This window comes from Pongo pygmaeus, chromosome 8 (genome assembly GCF_028885625.2).
Source record: "Pongo pygmaeus isolate AG05252 chromosome 8, NHGRI_mPonPyg2-v2.0_pri, whole genome shotgun sequence".
In the NCBI taxonomy this organism is placed as follows: Eukaryota; Metazoa; Chordata; class Mammalia; order Primates; family Hominidae; genus Pongo; species Pongo pygmaeus.
Window position 1 is genome coordinate 51,402,209 of NC_072381.2, and position 22,648 is coordinate 51,424,856.

The 22,648-nt window shown below is 44.8% G+C and overlaps 1 protein-coding gene across 1 annotated transcript in view; it reads right to left on the minus strand.

Moving 5' to 3' along the window:
• LOC129044937 (insulin receptor-like) overlaps positions 1-22,648 on the minus strand; it is a 292,218-nt gene that overhangs the window by 144,799 nt on the left and 124,771 nt on the right. The window contains 2 exon segments of the mRNA XM_063669850.1: positions 11,960-12,161; positions 20,913-21,080. Of these exon segments, the coding sequence (XP_063525920.1) occupies positions 11,960-12,161; positions 20,913-21,080 (370 nt within the window).

Below are 22,648 nucleotides of genomic sequence, written 5' to 3' on the forward strand. Positions count from 1 at the left end.
ATGACAAAACTGAAAGAAACGAAATCTTGTGAGTGTTCCAAATACTTGGAAGCCAGGAGTCCCAGCTGTGTTACTGAAAAAACTTACCTCTATGCTAATATTCAGAAATCTACTAAGAGATCTAATGAAGAAATCCAGACTAGCAGTGATCGCATAAAGGAAACATCTGCCTGAGCGACTGTGTTTATTCCTTAATATAAAGCCTAGATATCATATTTTAAGTTCATATATTCTTATTAAACTTTCAAGTTTATATTTTTAAATACTAAAAGATATATGCCATTAAAATGATACTTTTTATTTTTCAAGTCTATGTGTCTAGATACATTAATTTGGAAGAGACAAAGTTATCCCCATCTAGAACCTGAAGGAATCTATATTTTTAGGTTAGATGTTCTTCCATGCAAATTTACTGACTCAAAGATAACTTCTGAATTAAGAAGAATCACATTGCTGTTTTACGTTAAGACAGAAAGCATGTTTAGCTCTTTCATGCCCCATTCTAATTAAGTATAGAACTTTTTGTGGTCTGCTTTCAGAGTTGTTTCACTGATATGTTCTTTTCCTTAGTAAGTACCCTGGTATATAATAATAGTCATCCTTCACATCCCTGGGAGGTTGGTTGCAAGACTCCCGAGAATATCAAAATCCATGGATGCTCAAGTCCCTTATATAAAACAGTGTAGTATTTGCATACAACTTACACATCTCCTCCAGTATACTTTAAATCATCTGTAAATTATTTATAATAGCTAATATGTTATATAAGAAGTGGTTATACTCTATTTTGATTTGCAATTTTACTGTTGTCTTATTATTATTTTTTATTTTTATTTTTCTCTCATTTCCCCCATGCTGTTCTCATGATACTGAGTGAGTTCTCACAGATCTGATGGTTTTACAAGGGACTTTTTTCTCTTCTTCACTCTGAACTTCTCTCTCCTGCCACCATATGAAGAAGGATGTGTTTGCCTCCCCTTCTGCCATGATTGTAAGTTTCCAGAGGCCTTCCCAGCCATGTGGAACTGTGAGTCAATTAAACCTCTTTCCTTTATAAATTACCCAGTCTTCGCTATGTCCTTATAGCAGCATGAGAATGGACTAATACACATGTTTTTTTATTCATGGTTCTGAATCCACGAAAACCTGTGCCTCATGACTTCTATAGCACGCATGAAGACATCCGCTTTGCAGTGCCATGGCTGCATCCATCCAGAATGCTATCTTAGCTCTGATGAATTTGATCTCCACTACACACAGGTGACTACTCTTTTCTTATCTGTGTGACTAACTGCTCATTTATTTTCATTCTCTCTCTCTCTAGTGAGTCTCATATCTATTTTTTTAATCTCCTGTTATTTCTACCTACACACCATTTAAATAAAGTCCCAGACAGATCTCTCACCAGCTATTTCTAGTGCTCCTCACTCATGCCAGTTTATGAGATCTCATATTTGTGTGAGGTCCAAACCCTTCAGAGAATTCTCATCATCCATTAATATCTTTCCCAGTCCACAGTTGTCCAGTCTGGTTAAAATCCTCAATATTCTCTTTGTTACTTCCTGCATTTCGGTCCACATAAATTACTACAAGACATTTGTACCTGATTTTTCCTATTACCTTACTCATATTTTAACCTATATGGAGAAATTCTCACTTTTTCAGAATCTGACAAAATACTCGCCATCTTCACAGGCCCAATTAAAATATCACAACAGGTTCCTTGGATGGAACGAAATCACTTTGCACTCTAAACTTCCATAGCATTCCACTTTCTGCCATTCTCCTTGTCACACTGCACTTCTACTTTGATTGTCTATGTGTGTGTTTTTATGCCCATTCTACGTGTTAGACCCTTAAGCTAAAAGAACGTGTCTTATGCATTGTTGCAGCACTCAGGTAGCACTAACTCTTTATGGACTGAAAGAATGAGGCTCAGACAAAATGACATTTGTAATTGTTTTTAGGAGTGTTAACTCAGCAACTTATAAACAGCAATGTTCCTTACAACTTTTTGATTGCTGTTTTTAACTGTGCATTACCAAATCCTACTTTCCATTTTAAAAAATATCTGGGTAGATTATGTACCTTTCTGGTAATTTTCAGCAGTTAAAATATAATCCCAAGTAACTTTTTACAGAATTATAGTTTTTATCTAAGAAATGGTAAAAGTATAAGCCTAGATATGTAACTACATGTCTAGAGATGTATTTTTTACTCTATTACAGTCTTACTCCAAGAATGAAGTCATCATTTTGCAGTTTCAACTAAGGTAATTTTAAGTGAAAAAGCACAAAAAATAAAAAAGTAGTTTTTTCTACTTTCATATTAATGCCGCAAAATCCATGTTTAACACAGTAGATATATAATAAATTTCATTGCAATCGAGCTTCTTTCTCATATGTGTTTGCATTTATTACTTTCAGTTAATAAATGAATTATCTATAGTTTATCTAAACATCAGTTAACCAAAGATATCCGATGTTTATCCAAACGTCAATCTCTTTGCTTTACAAATAAAAACTAACAAAATCTTCAAAAGCGTAAGCCAGTTTTATTCTCTTAAAAAAGTACCTGGTTGTTTCAGGGGGAGGAAATAATTTTTAAAACGATGTCTATAACATTTCACATTTAAAATCATTTTAATAATTCTAATTCTAGAATTATTGTGTCTAATTCTAACACCGTGTCCAGCTTTACTTGGATAAACAGAAATGTAGTAGGGAAGAGACAGCATGTTTAGCTTGCAATATCTAAGAATTACTCGTGTGGATATCTGGGAAGATAGCTCTCCGTAGCCCCACTGTCACTGATCTGTAATGCTTCTCCTGACGTCTTCGGTTAAATCCAACAGATTGCAAATAAACTGGAAAGCCTTGAAGAAATAGAGCTTTTTCTTCTTTTTTTTTAGAGTGGCGATGGTTAACAGCCATGTGTTGTATACTTCTTTTATTTATTTATTTATTATTATTATTATACTTTAGGTTTTAGGGTATATGTGCGCAATGTGCAGGTTAGTTACATATGTATACATGTGCCATGCTGGTGCGCTGCACCCACTAACTCGTCATCTAGCATTAGATATATCTCCCAATGCTATCCCTTCCCCCTCCCCCCACCCCACAACAGTCCCCAGAGTGTGATGGTCCCCTTCCTGTGTCCATGTGTTCTCATTGTTCAATTCCCACCTATGAGTGAGAATATGCAGTGTTTGGTTTTTTGTTCTTGTGATAGTTTACTGAGAATGATGATTTCCAATTTCATCCATGTCCCTACAAAGGACATGAACTCATCATTTTTTATGGCTGCATAGTATTCCATGGTGTATATGTGCCACATTTTCTTAATCCAGTCTATCATTGTTGGACATTTGGGTTGGTTCCAAGTCTTTGCTATTGTGAATAATGCTGCAATAAACATACGTGTGCATGTGTCTTTATAGCAGCATGATTTATAGTCCTTTGGGTATATACCCAGTAATGGGATGGCTGGGTCAAATGGAATTTCTAGTTCTAGATCCCTGAGGAATCGCCACACTGACTTCCACAAGGGTTGAACTAGTTTACAGTCCCACCAACACTGTTGGTGGAAATAGAGCTTTTTCTATGATGCCAGATTCAATAGACCTCTAATCCTTAGTAAAACAGTACAAAACAGTAGAATAACTTGATGTTTTCTAATATCAACTGAGGTTTTATTTGGGAGATTAACCAGAGGTTTGCACAAAAATAAAAGTGAAGACATTAATCTTCAAAGAAACTAAGACTGTTGGTTTGGATCTCATCTGTGGAGCCCCACATTCCAAGTCATCTAATGTTCCTGTCTAGTTAGCTTGTAAAAGTCTACAATGGAGGAAAACCCTTTTTTTCCTTAGTATAAGTGTATTATATGTTGATAGAAAGTTAAATGACAGCTTAATAAATGTACTTCTAAATGAAATTTTAAAAAAAGTACATGCCATGCTGTCATAGAGGCCAGTAATGTGTCACTAATGCTTTCTTGGTTTTTAGTGCTACCTCAATTCAATGTTGCTTAATGTTTCAAGTTACTTAAGCTCTATCCTTTCTCAGATAGTTTATTCTTCAGATGAGACATAACATTAAAGAATCTAACCACACTTAAGAGATTATTTTACCTTTTGATTGCATAAACTCCGTTTGAGATAATTACATTAGTGTTTGGTATTCTTTCTGCTTCTAACTACATTTATCCTTGCTCTGTGTTTTTGGATAACACTGTGCTATAGATGGGAGCCAGCTTCCTCTGGATCACACGTGATTTAAAAATGAGACAGAATAAATACACCCATCTGGGGCTGTTCAGAATAGTCACTTAAGAGGCTATGGTTAAACACATTTTCCTATGTTCTTTTAGCAGAGCTTCCTAAAAATCTGGCTTATTCTTCCCATCCCACTAACACACAGTTTAAAAGAAAACAGACATTGTCACTCAGGGTCTTGTATGTGCTAGGCACTGTGCTATGATATTACACACATTCCTTCTTTCTAATTCCTTCAAAAAAACCTAATTTTATAACTGAGGCTCAAAGAAGTTAGCTCTTTCCTATGATCATGCAGGGAGGAAGTCGGTGGGGTGGGATTCTAAAGACAACTCTTTTCCATACCTCAGGCTGCAGCCCAAGGATAATCCAGAGATATTGAGAGGGAAGACAACTCCCACAACCCCAGCATCTTCTCACATATACGCAGTGGTGTGCTGGTGAATAAGCCCAAAGAAGCTTTCATTTGTAGCATTTAGATGTTTATATAGGAGCTACCTTCCACTGGTACTTTTTCCCGCTGCAAAACTCAGCCTAGCACATTAACAGTGCCATCCCCAATAATTTCATGAACTCTAACAGTTGCGTTTTAAATACCCACTCTTTGATATACCACATCCTATACGTCCAGCCTGTTGACTTCAGTATCCTCAATTCGTCAATCATCAATCCCACCCTTAACTGCTTCCCCAGCTTCACTTCCCTATATATCAAGGTTTTCTGGGGCTTTATGTGGGATTGCAATTTAACTGATACTTTGTGGCAGCTGTATTTAAGCATATAGTATGGTGAATAGCAAAGAAAATAAGGGACCAGGGACTATGTAGAATCCTAAACATAGGTTTTAAACTGTGAAGGCATTCCTGTATTTTCTGGATTTAAATTATTTTAACTTGGATTTCTGATCCAATGCCCATTTTTTCGAACAGATTTCTTTCATTTTCATACATGCTGTAAAAACATCCTTTTTTTTTTCAATCAATAAAAATGACCTGCCATATGCCATAAAGCTTCTCAGGCTTTATTTTTATTAGTTTACATTACATCCTCACTTAGCGGGACCTGGAAAAGCCTGAAAATCTAATTATATCAGTTAGCCAAAACTAGTTTTCAGATGCATTATTTTAATAGATTTTACTATAGTTACTATAGATTTTGCTATAGTTATTTTTTATAAGCAGGGGAAATTATGGTTTTCATGTATCAAAAGTAATAATTTTAAAGCAGAGAAAACCACAGCAGTGGGGGTCAAGCCAGCTATTCCTGATGAGCTTCTCCATAGGATGGGCTGCAACTTTGAGGAGTTACTCTTTGCCAGAGTGTTTTTAAACCCACAGCTTCACCACAGACATAAAGAAGGGTAAGGCCTACATGAGCTCTGCTCAGCTCAAACACACAGTGAAAAGAGCACTGAATGCTTGAGGACCTTTTTTGCTTGTTTGTTTGTTTTTTTGAGACGGAGTTCCGCTCTGTCGCCCAGGCTGGAGTGCAGTGGTGTGATCTCAGCTCACTGCAAGCTCCGCTTCCCAGGTTCACGCCATTCTCCTGCCTCGGCCTCCCGAGTAGCTGGGATTACAGGCGTGTGCCACCATGTCTGGCTAATTTTTGTATTGTTAGTAGAGACAGTGTTTCACCATGTTGACCAGAATGGTCTCAATCTCTTGACCTTGTGATCCGCCCACCTCAGCCTCCCAAAGTACTGGGATTACAGGCGTGAGCCACCGTGCTCGGCCTCTTTGTCAAGTTCTTTAAGGGTTCATTTCATAAAATGAACTGGGATAATTTTTATAGATTTCTGTGCCCTAAAATAGTTTTTCTATTATAGGAAATAGTTGCTCTTTCAGAATTTGAAAGAACGTGTCTATAAAACTCTCTGGGCCAAGGGACTTTTTTGAGGAAATTATTTGACACATATCTTTTTCCAAGGTTCATAACCACTTAATTTTTCTGCTTCTTTTTGAATCCATTTAGACAAGTTAAATTTTCCCACCTTACTGAAACTTTCAAATTTAGCAAGTGCACCATTGTCCAAAGAACTTAACACATTAAAATTTTCTTCAGACGCTAGTTTTATGTCATCTTCTTTTCTTCTGGTTTGTGTTTTCCCTTTGATTATGTTTACCATAGGCTTAGCTGTTATTGCTTTTCCCTTCCTGTCTAACATATTTATACTTTTATAGTTTAAAGTTTATTTCTTAATTTATCAATCCATTTAAGTCTGCTAAGTAACATCAAAGCCAAGCTTTGACAATATTCTACAAGTTAAGGTATGTGATATTCACATTTTCATTATTTTCCAAAAGGACTTCAATGGAAGTTTCCATTTCTGCTTTGGCCCAATAGATATGTAAGTGTTTAACTTTTTAACTTTTTTTTTTTTTTAGACAGTCTCGCTCTGTTGCCCAGGCTGGAGGGCAGTGGTGTGATCTCGGCTCACTGCAACCTCCGCCTCCCGGGTTCAAGTGATTCTTCTGCCTCAGCCTCCTGAGTAGCTGGGACTACAGGCGCACATTACCACATCCGGCTAATTTTTGTATTTTTAGTAGAGATGGGGTTTCACCATATTGGCCAGGCTGGTCTCAAACTCCTGACCTGAGGTGATCTGCCTACCTGGGCCTCCTAAGTGCTGCGATTACAGGTGTGAGCCACTGCGCCCAGCCTGTAAGTGTTTTACTTTTAACCACCAAGAAGTGAAGTTTTCTGTTTAATCTTTTGAAATTAACTTTTAGTTTCTATTGCAACGTCATCAGAAAATGTGTGGTCAGAAAACAAATCCTACTTTGGGGGCATTTGTTAAGATTTTCTTTGTGGTCTTTTTGTATTAAAAGACCAACAACATTCTAGAATGGAAAAGAAAACAGCTCCACCACTTATCAAGCCAAAGATATATCCATATTAGCAAGATTCAGATAATTTCTATACAGGCACAAATGGGTCTTGTGAAAATAACCAAGATATTGGTGCTTCATGAATAACTACTGAGAAATTGGTATCTCAACAACCAGAGATGTAAAATGGGCTCATCAAATAGGCCAAATGAGTTTATATACCAAAAAGATTATAACCAAAAAGACCATGAAGTGGCAAAAGACAAAGCATCAACTGATTTTTTTTTTTTTTTTGAGACAGTGTCTTGCTCTGTTGCCCAGGCTGGAGTGCAGTGGTGTGATCTTGGCTCACTGTAACTTCCAATTTCTGGGTTCAAGCGGTTCTCCTACCTCAGCCTCCCAAGTAGCTGGGATTACAGGCGTGCATCATCATGCCCGGCTAATTTTTGTATTTTTAGTAGAGACGGGGTTTCGCCATGTTGGCCAGGCTGGTTTCAAACTCTTGACCTCAGGTGATCTGCCTGCCTGGGCCTCCCAAAGTGCTGGGATTACAGGCATTGGGCATGAGCCACGGCACCTGGCTTAGGCAGCATTTTATTATCCAACAATCCCACACTAAACTGGTCGTCTCAACCAAGGGTCCTTCTGACCCCATCCCCCAGGGGTATATTTAGCAATGTCTGAAGATATTTTCCATTATTACTACTTTAGGGGGAAGACACACTACTGGCATCAGATGAGTGGAAGCCAGGGATGCTGGTCAGTGTTGTTGGACAGTGCCCTAGAATAATCTGACCCCAAATATTATTTATTATTATTATTACTATTATGTATTTTTTTTTTTTTTTTTTTGAGACAGAGTCTCGCTCTGTCACCTAGACTGGAATGCAGTGGCGAGATCTCGGCTCACCGCAACCTCCGCCTCCAGGGTTCAAGCGATTCTCCTGCCTCGGCCTCCCAAGTAGCTGGGACTACAGGCATGTGTCACCACGCCCAGCTAATTTTTATATTTCTTGTAGTAACGGGGTTTCACCATCTTGGTCAGGCTGGTCTCGAACTCCTGGCCTCAAGTGATTGCCCCGCCTGGGCCTCTCAAAGTGTTGGGATTACAGGCGTGAGCTACGAAGTCCAGCTGTGGCCCCAAATATTATTTTATTTTTATTTTTTTTTTGAGACGGAGTCTCGCTCTGTCACCCAGGCTGGAGTGCAGTGGCGCGATCTTGGCTCACTGCAAGCTCCGCCTCCCGGGTTCACGTCATTCTCCTGCCTCAGCCTCCCAAGTAGCTGGGACTACAGGTGCCCACCACCACGCCCGGCTAATTTTTTGTATTTTTAGTAGAGACGGGGTTTCACCGTGTTAGCCAGTATGGTCTCGATCTCCTGATCTCGTGATCCGCCCGCCTCGGCCTCCCTAAGTGCTGGAATTACAGGCGTGAGCCACCCGAATATTATTAATAGCAGGACTGAGATTGAGATCCGCTTTGGACCAAGCCCGTGCATTTTTAGACCTTTCGTGGCTATAGTTAGTATTGCAAACGGTCACTAGAGGGCAGATCAGGCCACACAGGTGCCTGGGAAAACTAAATAAATAAACACTCTGCTAAAGGAAGAAAATCTCTCCAAGTGGTCCCAACTTGCCTCTTTAGTCTCACCTCCTGTTCCTCCCAAAAGCCCACGACAGGTAAACATCTCCTTGCCTTTCTCCCAATTTCTCCAAGCTTTTTCTCTCTCCCAGGACCGTACTGCTTCATTCTCTTAAGACAGAAGTTGAAAAGAAACGTCCCTGGCCAGGCGCGGTGGCTCACGCCTGTAATCCCAGCACTTTGGGAGGCCGAGGCGGGCAGATCGCCTGAGGTTGGGAGATCAAGACCAGCCTGACCAACACGGAGAAACCCTGTCTCTACTAAAAGTACAAAAATTAGCCAGGCGTGGTGGCGCATGCCTGTAATCCCAGCTACTCAGGAGGCTGAGGCAGGAGAATTGCTTGAACCCGGGAGGTGGAGGTTGGGGACAGCCGAGATCACACCACTGCACTCCAGCCTGGGCAACAAGAGTGAAACTCCATCAAAAAAAAAAGAAAAAAGAAAGAAAGAAAGAAGGAAGGAAGGAAGGGACAGAGAGAGGGAGGGAAGAAAGAAAAGGAAGGAAGGAAGGAAAGAAAGAAAGATCCCTGACTCTCCTCCGTGGAATTCAGTGAGTGACACGGTGTTCTTTTGTTCATACCCTATCGCCCTTTCATGAAAATATTCTGTTTCCAGATTAACCTCCCTTCATGGTGTAGGAGCTGCTGGGTCGGGGCACCCAGCCGCGGGGAGCTCAGACTCCGGGGACCCCCACCCACCTCTGCAAATGCACGCGGGAGGTGCAGAGATGTTTAGTGAGCAAACAGTGGCTGCAAACAGAAGGCAGGCAGGAGGTACCCGGGAAGCACTCCCATGATTCTATGTTTTAGCAAGAGTGTGTTAGTGAAGGTTTCTCCCCACATTCATGCCCAGATTTCATTTCAGAATGAAGGCATTGGATTTCTGAATTGGTGAAGCATCTGCTCTCCAGCACAGCAGCCCGCCGCATGCAAAAAGCCACAGAAACCCCTGGGTTCTCCGAGGCATCTGCCTGGCATGCCGCCGGCCCTGCGTGGAGCAGGCACCAGGGGTCGCACAGGTGAGTCCTACCTAGGGTCCTCGGCACCAGTGCCTGAAGAGGTTTTTCTGTGGAAATAAAACCAACTCCTTTGAGGACAGAGGGAACTTCATTAGACAGACCACTGGGCTCTGACACTTGGAGGCCACATGTGTCCGAGTAAGGGCACCCTGGCTTTGACCCTGGACCACTCGCTCCCATCACTTGCTAGAGGGAGTGAGCTACATCTTCCCCAGCAGGTGCAGGGGTCCAGCAAGGGAAGGGGAAGAAATCAGAGAAAATTCTCCCCAGAGACGGCCTGCTGAGGTGGCCCTGGGATGTCAAATGTGACTACATGTGGACATCACAACTGACTCAGCCACTTCTCCAAGTCTGGCAGAATTTTTCTTTTCTTTTCCTTCTTTCTCTCTCTTTCTGCTTTCTTTCCTCTTTCTTTCTCCTTTTCTTTTCTCTTTCTTTTTTTCTCTCTCACTCTCTCTCCTTCCTTCCTTCTTTCCTCTTTCTTTTACTTTCTTTCTCTCTTTCCTTCCTTCATTTGCTTTCTTTCCCTTTCCTTCCTTCCTATTTTCTCTTTCTCTCTCTTTTCTTTCCTTTCCTTTTTTCCTTCCTTCTTTCCTTCCTTCCTCTCTCCCTCCCTCCCTTCCTTTCTCTCTTTCCTTTTCCTTTTTTCTCTCTTTCCTTTCTTTCATTCTTTCTCTCTTCCTTCCTTCCTCTTTCCCTCCCTCCCTCCCTCCATTCTGTTCTCTCTTTCCTTTCTTTTTTTCTCTTCCTTCCTTCCTTTTTGAGACAGGGTCTTGCTCTATTGCCCCAGGCTGGAGTGCAGTGGTGCCATCATAGCTCACGGCAGCCTCCAACTCCTGTGTTCAAGCAATTCTCCTGCCTCAGCCTCCGGAGTCGCTGGGACTACAAGACATACACCAACATGTCTGGCTTTTTTTTTTTTTTTTTCCTTTTTTAGTAGAGATAGGGTCTCACTCTGTTGCTCAGGCTGGTCTCCACCTTTGGCCTCAACTGATTCTCCCACTTCAGCCTCCCAAAGTGCTGGGATTACAGGAGTGAGCCACTGTGCCCAGCCAACATTCTGTTTTTAACAGGTGAAACAGTAACCACTTTGACACCTTGGCTGTCCCACTGAACACTCTTTTGGACTCAGGGTCATAGGAGAAACATGCCACAAAAAAAGAAGAAAAAGAAAAGAAAAGAAAAAAAGAGGATTCTTACACATTGGTGGTTCTGGGAGAAAAGTCTGCTCAGGTGAATAGCATTGGTAAACATCTGAACAGATACTTTTAATTTTTTTTAGAGACAGGGTCTCACTCTGTCACCCAGCCTGGAGTGCAGTGGCGCCATCATTGCTCATCATAGCCTCCATCTCCTGGGCTCTTGTGATCCTTCTTCCTCAGCCTCCCCATGGGCTAGGAGTTCAGGCATGCATTACCATGCCTGACTAATTTTTAATTTTTTTTTTTTTTTTTTTGTAGAGATGGGGTCTCATTATGTTGCCCAGGCTGGCCTCAAGCAACCCTACCACCTTGGCTTCCCAAGTAGCTGGGACCACAGGCTTACACCACTGCACCCAGCTAAAGCCTCAATCATCATGGCCAGGCACGGTGGCTCACACCTATAATCCCAGCACTTTGGGAGGCCCAGGCAGGCAGATCACCTGAGGTCAGGAGTTCGAGACCAGCCTGGCCAACATGGCGAAACCCCGTCTCTACTAAAAATACAAAAATTAGCTGGGCGTGGTGGTGCGCACCTGTAGTCCCAGCTACCTGGGAGGCTGAGGCACAAGAATCACTTGAAACCGGAAAGGGTGAGCTGAAATTGTACCACCGCACTCCAGCCTGGACGATAGAGTGAGACTCTGTCAAAAAAAAAAAAAAAAGAGAGAGAAAAAAAAAAAGTTAAATCGTCTAATGGAGTTTGTTTTGGAACTCAGATGGAGACCAGCTCAGGAGAGGTAAGAAAGGCAAATGCTGAGTTTTGTCCATTTTTCCCCTTTTGTGTGATTATTTGCTCTTCCTGATAAAATTCCCCTTGAAATTTCGAAACTGCAAGATCTCTTCCTCCACCCAGGAAACGGCTCCATTCAGACTCCACCCACCCTTCTGCCGTCTCTGGGTCCCACTACCTCTCGGTCCCTAAGTAATAACCTTCCACCAACACCAAGCCAACTGGCACCCACTAAGAGAGCCCAGCGCCACGTCCTCACCTGGGGACAAAAACCACGTTGTGCAGGTAATCCTCAAACGTCTTCCTAAACGAGGACTCCTCCAGCTCCTTCAGGATCTGAGAGTCTGTCTTTGGACAGGAGCAGCATTCGCTGACCGAATCCTCATACTCACTCTGGTTGTGCTTCTGAGAATCTTCAGACTCGAATGGTGGAGACCAGGTCCTCAAGGGCAGCTTCAGCCCTGGAGAAAGAAACAGAAAAGGGGGGCTCAAGTCTCTGCAGCTGAACACACATACACACACACACACACACCACACACACACCACACAACAGATCACACATACACACACCACACACCACACACCAGAAACACACAACCACACACACACACCATACACACACACCACACACACACCACACAACAGACCACACATACACACACAACCACACACACACACACACCACACACACACCACACAACAGATCACACATACACACACCACAAACACACACCACACACCAGAAACACACAACCACACAACAGACCACACATACACCACAAACACACAACCACACACACACCACACATACCACACACACCACACACACAACCACACACACACCATACACACACAACACACACACAACCACACACACCCCACACACACCACACACACACCATACACACACACCACACACACACTACCACACACACCCGACACACACCACACATGCACCACACACACCACACACACCACACAAATCACACACCACACACCCACGCCACACACCACACACACCATACACGCACCACACACACACCACACACACCACACACACCATACACACACCACACACACCTCACACACACCCCACACACACCACACACACCACACACGCACCACACACACCACACACGCACCACACACACCATACACGCACCACACACACCACACACATCACACACACCCACGCCACACACCCACCATACACGCACCACACACGCACCACACACACACCACTCACACACCACACAAATCACACACACACCACCACACACCCACGCCACATAACACACACACAACATACACACCACACACACACCACACACACACACACAGTGAAGGGGGCCTTCTCAGAGAGGCTGAGCTGAGACAGAGACTAGATTCGAGTTCCGCTTTGGAAAAAAGCCAGACACTATGGTTCATGCCTGTGGTCCCAGCTACTTGGGAGGCTCAGGTGAGAGGATCGCTTGAGCCCAGGAGGTTGAGGCTGCAGTGAGCTATGATTGTGCCCCTACACTTCAGCCTGGGTGACAGAGTAGAACCCTGTCTCAAAAGATTAAAAATAGAGCCGAGCACAGTGGCTCACACCCGTAATCCTGGCACTTTCGGAGGCCGAGGTGTGAGGATCATGTGAGCCCAGGATTTCAAGATCAGCCTGGGCAACGTGGTGAAACCCTGTCTCTACTAAAAACAAAGTAAAATAACCAATAAAAATAGGCCAGGCAGCTCACACCTGTAATCCCAGCACTTTGGGAGGCCGAAGTAGGTAGACCACCTGAGGTCAGGAGTTCGAGATCAGCCTGGCCAACATGGTAAAACGCTGTTTCTACTAAAAATACAAAAACTAGGCAGGTGTAGTGGTGCATGCCTGTAATCCCAGCTACTCAGGAGGCTGAGGCAGGAGAATCACTTGAACCTGGGAGGTGGAGGTTGCAGTGAGCTGAGATGGCGCCACTGCACTCCAGCCTGGGTGACAGAGCGAGACTCCATCTAAAAAAAATAATAAATAAATAAATAAAATATCTGTATTTAGAGTGTCATCTGAGAAGTGCAGGTCAACATGTTTTATTAGGTTAGTGCATAAGTAATTGCAGCTTTTGCCATTAAAAGTAATGGCAAAAAAACACAATTACTTTTTTTTTGTTTTTTTTGAGATAGAGTCTCGTTCTGTCGCCCAGGCTAGAGTGCAGTGGCGTGATCTCGGCTCACGGCAAGCTCCACCTCTTGGGTTCACGCCATTCTCCTGCCTCAGCCTCCCAAGTAGCTGGGACTACAGGCAGCCGCTGCCACGCCCGGCTAATTTTTTGTATTTTTAGTAGAGATGGGGTTTCATTGTGTTAGCCAGGATGGTCTCAATCTCCTGACCTTGTGATCCGCCCACCTTGGCCTCCCAAAGTGCTGGGATTACAGGCGTGAGCCACTGCGCCTGGCCCAAAGTTACTTTTGCACCAACCTAACAGAAACTGCTAGGTGGCCGGGCGCGGTGGCTCACTCCTGTAATCCCAGCACTTTGGGAGGCCGAGGCGGGCAGATCACCTGAGGTCAGGAGGTCCGGACCATCCTAGCCAACATGGCAAAATCCTGTCTCTACTTAAAATACAAAAGTTAGCTGGGCATGGTGGTGGGTGCCTGTAATCCCAGCTACTCAGGAAGCTGAGGCAGGAGGATCGTTTGAACCCGGGAAGCAGAGGTTGCAGTGAGCCAAGATCGCGCTATTGCACTCCAGCCTAGGTGACAACAGCGAGACTCTGTCTTAAAAAAAGGCAGCAACTGCCAGACACCATCATCATGGGACTGAAGATTATAAGGTAACCAGACAATGCTTCTGTCTTCAATGGACTTACAGTCTACAATAAACTCGTAAATACACAGTCACAGGTCAGATGTTGGGGTAAAAGAACAGTGGGTGTCTGGGGGTGCCATTTTCATGAAGGGGTCTCAAAGAAAGTCACCACTGAGACATCCTGAATTCAGCAAAGGAAAGCACCATTCATATATTGTGGTGTAAAGCAATTCAGACGTAGCAGAATCCCAGTGGAAGGGGCCCAGGACAGGAATTTTCTTGGCACATTAAAAAATACCTGGCCAGGCGTGGTGGTGCTCTCCTGTAATCCCAGCACTTCAGGAGGTAGAGGTGGGAGGATCACTTGAGGTCAGGAGTTCGAGACCAGCCTGGCCAACATACAGTGAAACCGTGTCTCTACTAAAAAATCCAAAAATCAGCTGCACGTGGTGGCACATGCCTGTAGTCCCAGCTACTTGGGAGGCTGAGGCAGGAGAATCACTTGAACCTGGGAGATGGAGGTTGCAGTGAGCCAAGATCACGCCACTGCACTCCAGCCCGGGTGACAGAGCGAGCATTCCATCTCTCAAAAAAAAAAAAAATCTCAGGAAACCAATATAGCTAGAAGGGGGTGAGAGAGAGAGTGGTGGGAGGGGGGTTAGAAAAAGATAAAGGGGGCCAGGTACAGTGGCTCTTGCCCTTAATACCAGAAATTTGGGAGGCTGAGGGGGAAGGATCACTTGAGCCCAGGAGTTCAAGATGAGCCTGGCCAACATGATGAAACCCCGTCTCTACCAAAAAATACAAAAATTAGCCAGGCATGGTGGTGTGCACCTGTAATCCCAGCTACTCAGGAGACTGAGGTAGGAGGATCGCTTGAGCCTGGGAAGTCGAGGCTGCAGTGAGCTGAGATGGGGCCACTGCACTCCAGCCTGGGCAACAGAGTGAAATCATGCTGAAGAAGAAGAAAAAGAAAGAAGGAGAAGAAGGAGGAGGAGAAGGAGCCAGGTCACGGCTGCATGAAGCAATCAACCAATTAATTAATCAACTACATAAATAAGATGGGAGGGCAGAGTAGAATTCCATATGGAATTCTTTTTTTTCTTTTCTTTTTTTTTTTTTTTTTTGAGACAGTCTTGCTCTGTCGCCCAGGCTGGAGTGCAGTGGTGTGATCTTGGCTCACTGCAGCCTCCGCCTCCTGGATTCAAGCGAGTCTCCTGCCTCAGCCTCCCAAGTACCTGGGATTACAGGCACCTGCCACCACCCTGGCTAAATTTTGTATTTTTAGCAGAGACAGAGCTTCATCATGTTGGCCAGTCTGGTCTGGAACTCCTGACCTCATGTGATCTGCCCACCTTGGCCTCCCAAAGTGCTGGAATTACAGGCCTGCGTCACCACACTGGGCCTCCACATGGAATTCTAAGGGGTCCATTCATGAGTTCAGAAATCAGACTTGATCAGTGAATGGTTCTCACTCAGGGGGTGATTTTGTCTCCTACTAGGGACATTGGGCAACATCTGGAGATATTTTTAGGTGTCAGGACCTGGCTGGGGCATCCTCCTGGAGCATGGAATGGGTGGAGACCAGGGATGCTGCTCAGCACCCTGAAGTGCTCAGGACAGTCCCACCCCAGAGAATGATCCAACGCCAGATAGAAAAAACACCAAAGTAGAGAAACCCTGGCCTAAAGGCATGAGAGGAGATAGAGGAAGGAACTTTTCAAACATGCATAAAAAAGGAAATGTAAAAATTAATAAATGAAGAACACCAGTAGCTTATAAAGGTAGCAGTCCTAAAAATACAAAATACAACACTATTAATCTCTCTTTTTTTTTTTTTTTTTTTTGAGATGGGGTCTTGCTCTGTCGCCCAGGCTGCAGTGCAGTGGCGCAGTCTTAGCTCACTGCAACCTCTGCCTCCTGGGTTCAAGCGATTCTCCTGTCTCAGCTCTCCCCCATAACTGGGATTACAGGCATGCACCATCACACCTGGCTAATTTTTTTGTATTTTTATTAGAGACAGGGTTTCACCATGTTGGCCAGGCTGGTCTCGACCTCCCGACCTCAGGTGATCCACCCACCTTGGCCTCCCAAAGTGCTGGGATTACAGGTGTGAGCCATTGCGCCCAGCCAATTTTTGTATTTTTTTTTTTTTGGTAGAGACGGAGTTTTGCCATGTTGGCCAGGCTGATCTCAAACTCCTGAGCTCAAACGATCTGCCCGCCTCGGCCTCCCAAAGTGCTGAGATTACAGGCATGAGCCACCGCATCCAGCCTACAATACTTAAGTACCGCAGCTGGTCATATCTTAACCCCTGAAGTCAAATCCCAGGGTTCTTGTGACCCATGATGTAAGCACAGTTACGCCTCTGGTACAGCCACTAAGATGGATGGACACAGCTCTTTACAAGCAAAATCTGTGACAGTCCCTGGAGAGCCACCTCCCCTGCTGCCACCCTGCTTGGTGCCTGGTGACTGCTGAGCAAAGGAAATTCCATTTTTCTCTCCTCCCCTTAATGCCTCGAGGATAGACAATAAGCTCTAAATCGTGTATCAAGTACCTTCCTGTGAATGGTGAGTATTGACTTGGAAACCCAAGTATTTACACAGCTTTAAAAGCCTATGAGAGACTGGAAAATACTTCTTAAGTTTATAAATAGACATAGAATAACCTGCCTGGGTTAACTCTGATGGGAGCTAGTTACAGCATTACAGATGGAAAAAAAAAATGTAGAACTGCCTGAATAAGGGAAGCTCCTGGTATAATTATTATTATTATTATTATTATTATTATTATTATTATTATTATTATTTGGAGAGGAAGGGATATTTGTTCAGGCACAGGTATCATTCCTGATACCTGCTACCTCTTCCTAGAATCCACTGCATAAAACATGGTACACTGTGGTTTTTCTGAGATTAGAAAAATGAAGCATAATGGGCCAGGCACAGTGGCTCACGCCTGTAATCCCAGCACTTTGGGAGGCTGAGGTGGGCGGATCACGAGGTCAGGAGATCGAGACCATCCTGGCTAACATGGTGAAACCCCATCTCTACTAAAAATACAAAAAATTAGCCGGGTGTGGTGGCAGGTGCCTGTAGTCCCAGCTACTCGGGAGGCTGAGGCAGGAGAATGGTGTGAACCCGGGAGGCAGAGCTTGCAGTGAGCCAAGATTACGCCACTGCACTCCAGCCTGGGCGACAGAGCGAGACTCCGTCTCAAAAAAAAAAAAAAAAAAAGGAAAAGAAAAAAATAAAAATGAAGCATAATGAAGTCTCTAGAATCAGATTCACAGAGACAGAAAGGAGGATGGTGGGTGCTGGGGCTGGGGGAAGGAGAAGGGGAGTGAGTGTTTCATGGGGACAGAGTTTCAGTTTGAGAAGATGAGAAAGTTCTGGAGATGATGGTGGTGATGGTCGCACAACCACGGCAACGCACTTAATGCAGCTAAATTGTGCTCTTAAACATGGTTATAATAATAAATTGTATGTGATGTATATTTTACTGCGATAACACATACACTAGTGATATTAACAGGAAGGGTTTGTAAGCTTATTTATTTGTGTGTGTGTGTGTTTTAAATTGTGGAAAAATAAACATCACATAAAATTTACCAATTTACCATCTCAATTTTGTTTTGTTTTGTTTTTGACGGAGTCTTGTTCTGTTGCCAGGCTGGAGTGCAATGGCGTGATCTCGGCTCACTGCAACTTCCGCCTCCCAGATTCAAGCAATTCTGCCTCAGCCTCCTGAGTAGCTGGGATTACAGGCACCCACCACCACACCCAGCTAATTTTTGTATTTTTAGTAGAGATGGGGTTTCACCATGTTGGCCAGGCTGGTCTTGAACTCCTGGCCTCAAAGTGATCCACCCACCTCGGCCTCCCAATATGCTGGGATTACAGGCGTGAGCCACCGTGCCTGGTAAATCTCAACCATTTTAAGTGTGCAGTTCTAGGGTATTAAGTGCATTCACAGTGTTGTGCAATCATCACCACCATCATCTCCGGAACTTTCTCATCTTCCCAAACTGAAACTCTGTTCCCGACCTGTCCCCTCCCCAGTCCCTGGCACTCCCCATTCTACTTTCTGTCTCTATGAATGTGAGGACTCTAGGGACCTCCTAGGAGTGAAATCACACAGAATTTGTCCTTAGTGAGTTTCCTTTTAATGATATTAACTTTGTGACAATTACAAATAAAACCATGTTTAAATGGTCCCTTGGTAATTAGAGATTTAGACTTTCGGAATTAAAAAAAAAGGAAGCTTTGAGTGACATTGCTGGTGGCAGCTCTCACGGGTGGTTCTGGTTACTTGGATGCAGGGCCAACAGCTTACAGCGGAGCTGATGACTGGACTCGCCCTGGAGTTATATAAAGCATCAGAGCAGATAAATCACGTTTGCAACCCTCGGCTCAGGCGGTGATGATGTCACACACATACATATAGCATATGAGCTTAGAGCTGGGACAGCTCCCAGAGATCATCTGTCCTCCCGCCCCTTCTCCCAAAAAGGAGGCAGACGGTGACTTGCTTGGGAATTTGGCCAAAGCCCTTCAGCAGGTCAGGGCCAGAGCCAAGAGCAAATGTTGAGCTCCTGGCCTCAGCCACACCTCACCAGCGGCCCCCTGGCCTTCTCCTCCAGGGTCACGGACTGAGGATATCACTAACAGAAAATATCTCAAGAAAAATACATCAAGACACACAAGGAAACCAAAACTAAAGAAGGAAATGGGCCCAGTGCAGTGGCTCATGCCTGTAATACCAGCACTTTGGGAGGCTGAGGCAGGAGGATTGCTTGTGGTCAGGAGTTCGAGACCAGCCTGGGCAACATATCAAGATCCCCACCTCTAAAAAATTATTATTTTTATTATTATTATTTTTCTTAGATGGAGTTTCGCTTTTATTACCCAGGCTGGAGTGCAATGGTACAATCTCGGCTCATTGCAACCTCCACCCCCCGGGTTCAAGCAATTCTTCTGTCTCAGCCTCCTGAGTAGCTGGGATTACAGGCCCATGCCCGGCTAATTTTTATATTTTGAGTAGAGACGGGGTTTTGCCATGTTGGCCAGGGTGGTCTCGAACTCCTGACCCCTGGTGATCCGCCCACCTTGGCCTCCCAAAGTGCTGGGATTACAGGCATGAGCCACTGTGCCCGGTCTAAAAAATTATTTTAAACAATTAGCCAGGTGTAGTGTCTCAGGCCTGTAGACCTGAGTAGTCCAGCTACTCAGGAGGCTGAGGCAGGAAGATTGTTTGAGCCCAGGAGTTAAAGGCTGCAGCGAGCCATGATTGTGCCACTGCACTCCAGCCTGGACAACAGAGTGAGACCCCATCTTTAAAAAGAAGAAGAAAAAAGAAAAAGAAAAACGTGACAGATGCTTCTCCAGTTTGGTAGGTTTTTAAAAAACCCAATGTTAAAATAATTTTAGGCCGGGTGTGGTGGCTCACGCCTGTAATCCCAGCACTTTGGGAGGCCGAGGCGGGTAGATCATTTGAGGTCAGGAGTTCAAATCCAGCCTGGCCAACATGGTGAAACCCCATCTGTACTAAAAATACAAAAATTAGCCAGGTGTGGTGGCAGGCGCCTGTATTCCCAGCTACTCAGGAGCCTGAGGCAGGAGAATGGCTTGTGCCTGGAAGGCAGAAGTTGCAGTGAGCTGAGATCATGCCACTGCACTCCAGCCTGGGTGACAGAGTGAGACCCTGTCTCAAAAAAAAAAAAAAAAAAAAAATTACCTGGGCATGCTGGTGCACACCTGTGGACAATTGTGGTGTTCCAGCAACTCATGAGGCTGAGGCAGGAGGACTGCTTGAGCCTGGGAGGTGGAGGTTGCAGTGAGCAGAGATCGTGCCACTGCACTCCAGCCTGGGCAAAAGAGTAAGACCCTGTCTCAAAAAAAAAAAAAAAAAAAAAAAAATAGGCCGGGTGTGGTGGCTCATGCCTGTAATCCCAGCACTTTGGGAGGCTCAGGTAGGTGGATCACCTGAGGTCACCTGAGGTTGGGAGTTTGAGACCAGCCTGACCAACATGGAGAAACCCCGTCTCTACTAAAAATACAAAATTAGCCGGGCGTGGTGGTGCATGCCCGTAATCCCAGCTACTTGGGAGGCTGACGCAGGAGAATCACTTGAACCCGAGAGGTGGAGGTTGCGATGAGCCAAGATCGTGCCATTGCACTCCAGCCTGGGCAACAAGAGTGAAACTCCATCTCAAAAAAGTAAATAAATAAAAAATAAAATAAATAAATAAATAGATAAAAACATGTAGGTGTGTTTTTGTATGAGATAGAATGGAGTGTGTGTGTGTGCCTTCCGACACTGAGACACAGGAAGAGATAGCTGCTTCCCTAGAGGTGAAGCAAAGTGCATCAGACACACGTGTGCAAACCCCACCGATCCCAGCACAGCTGCCCGCACTCACCTTTGAGGCAATAACCCAGCTCGAACAGCTCACTGTCTTCCGCCTGCCTCTCCCAGAAAACCAGGTAGTGGGTGATGTTGCCATTGGGGTCGGAGGGGGGTTTCCACTTCAAAATAATCTGGGATGATGAGTTAGACACTGAGATTGGATCCAGGGGCACAGAGGGGTCTGCCAAGGAGAAAGGAAATGGGTCCGTTATGAGAAATAATGTGCAAAAAAAACTAGTGGGAGGATGGCGGGGGGACACACAAGTTAAAGACATCATGAGGGCACTCATCCCAGCACTTTGGGTAGCCAAGGCGGGCGGATCACGAGGTCAGGACATCGAGACCATCCTGGCTAACACAGTGAAACCCCATCTCTACTAAAAATACAAAAAATTAGCCGGCCATGGTGGCGGGCACCTGTAGTCCCAGCTACTCGGGAGGCTGAGGCAGGAGAATGGCGTGAACCCGGGAGGCGGAGCTTGCAGTGAGCCAAGATCGCGCCACTGCACTCCAGCCTGGGCGACAGAGCGAGAGTCGGTCTCAAAACAAAACGAGAAAAAAAAAAAAAAAAACCACCAACCAACCAAACAAAACCTGAAAAACCCAAAGTAACGGAGGTGGCTGAGGGAGCTGGGGATGGGGAGGGAGTCCAAACACCTGGGAGCTAGAAGTTTCTGAAAACTTTAAGTCTTTTGGTGTCACTAAAAGATACAGGATGAATGAGCAGGGATTAACTGAAGAAAATAGGGCTGATTTATAAAGTTTGAATTCGAGGCCAGGCACAGTGGCTCACGCCTGTAATCCCAGCACTTTAGGAGGCCGAGGTGGGCGAATCATCTGAATCACCTGAGATCAGGAGTTCGAGACCACGCCTGGCCAACATGGTGAAGCCCTATCTCTACTGAAAAAAAAAACAAAAATTAGTTGGACATGGTGGCGTGCGCCTGTAATCTCAGCTTCCTGGGAGGCTGAGGCAGGAGAATCTTGAACCCAGGAGGCGGAGGTTGCAGTGAGCCGAGAATGCACCATTGAACTCCAGCCTGGGAGACAAGCGTGAAACTCCGTTTAAAAAAAAAAAAACAAAAAAAAAACTTGAATTTGAGCCTACAAGATGGGGTTTCTCACCCTCAGTACTATTGGCTTTTGGGACTGGATAATTCTTTGTCATGAAGGAGGGTGCATCCTGTGTGTTGCAGGTCATGAAACAGCCTCTCTGGCTTCCACCCATGAAATGCCAGTGGTTTCATCTCCACAGCTGTGACAACCAAAAATGTCTCCAGACATTGATGGGCAACTGTTCCCTGGAAGAGCAGTTAACCTCCTTTGGGAACTACTGCTATAAGAGAAGCACTTAGGTTTTACAAAAATATAATTAGGCTGGGCCCAGTGGCTCATGCCTGTAATCCCAGCACTTTGGGAGGCCAAGATGGGCAGATCATTTGAGGTCAGGAGTTCCAGAGCAGCCCGGCCAACATGGTGAAGCCCTGTCTCTATTAAAAATACAAAAATGGCTGGGCGCAGTGGCTCACGCTTGTAATCCCAGCACTTTGGGAAGCCAAGGCGGGTGGATCACCTGAGGTTGGGAGTTCGAGACCAGCCTGACCAACATGGAGAAACCTTGTCTCTACAAAAAAAAAGAAAAAATTCGCCAATCGTGGTGGTGCATGCCTGTAATCCCAGCTACTCGGGAGGCTGAGGCAGGAGAATCGCTTGAACCTGGGAGGCAGAGGTTGCAGTCAGCTGAGATAG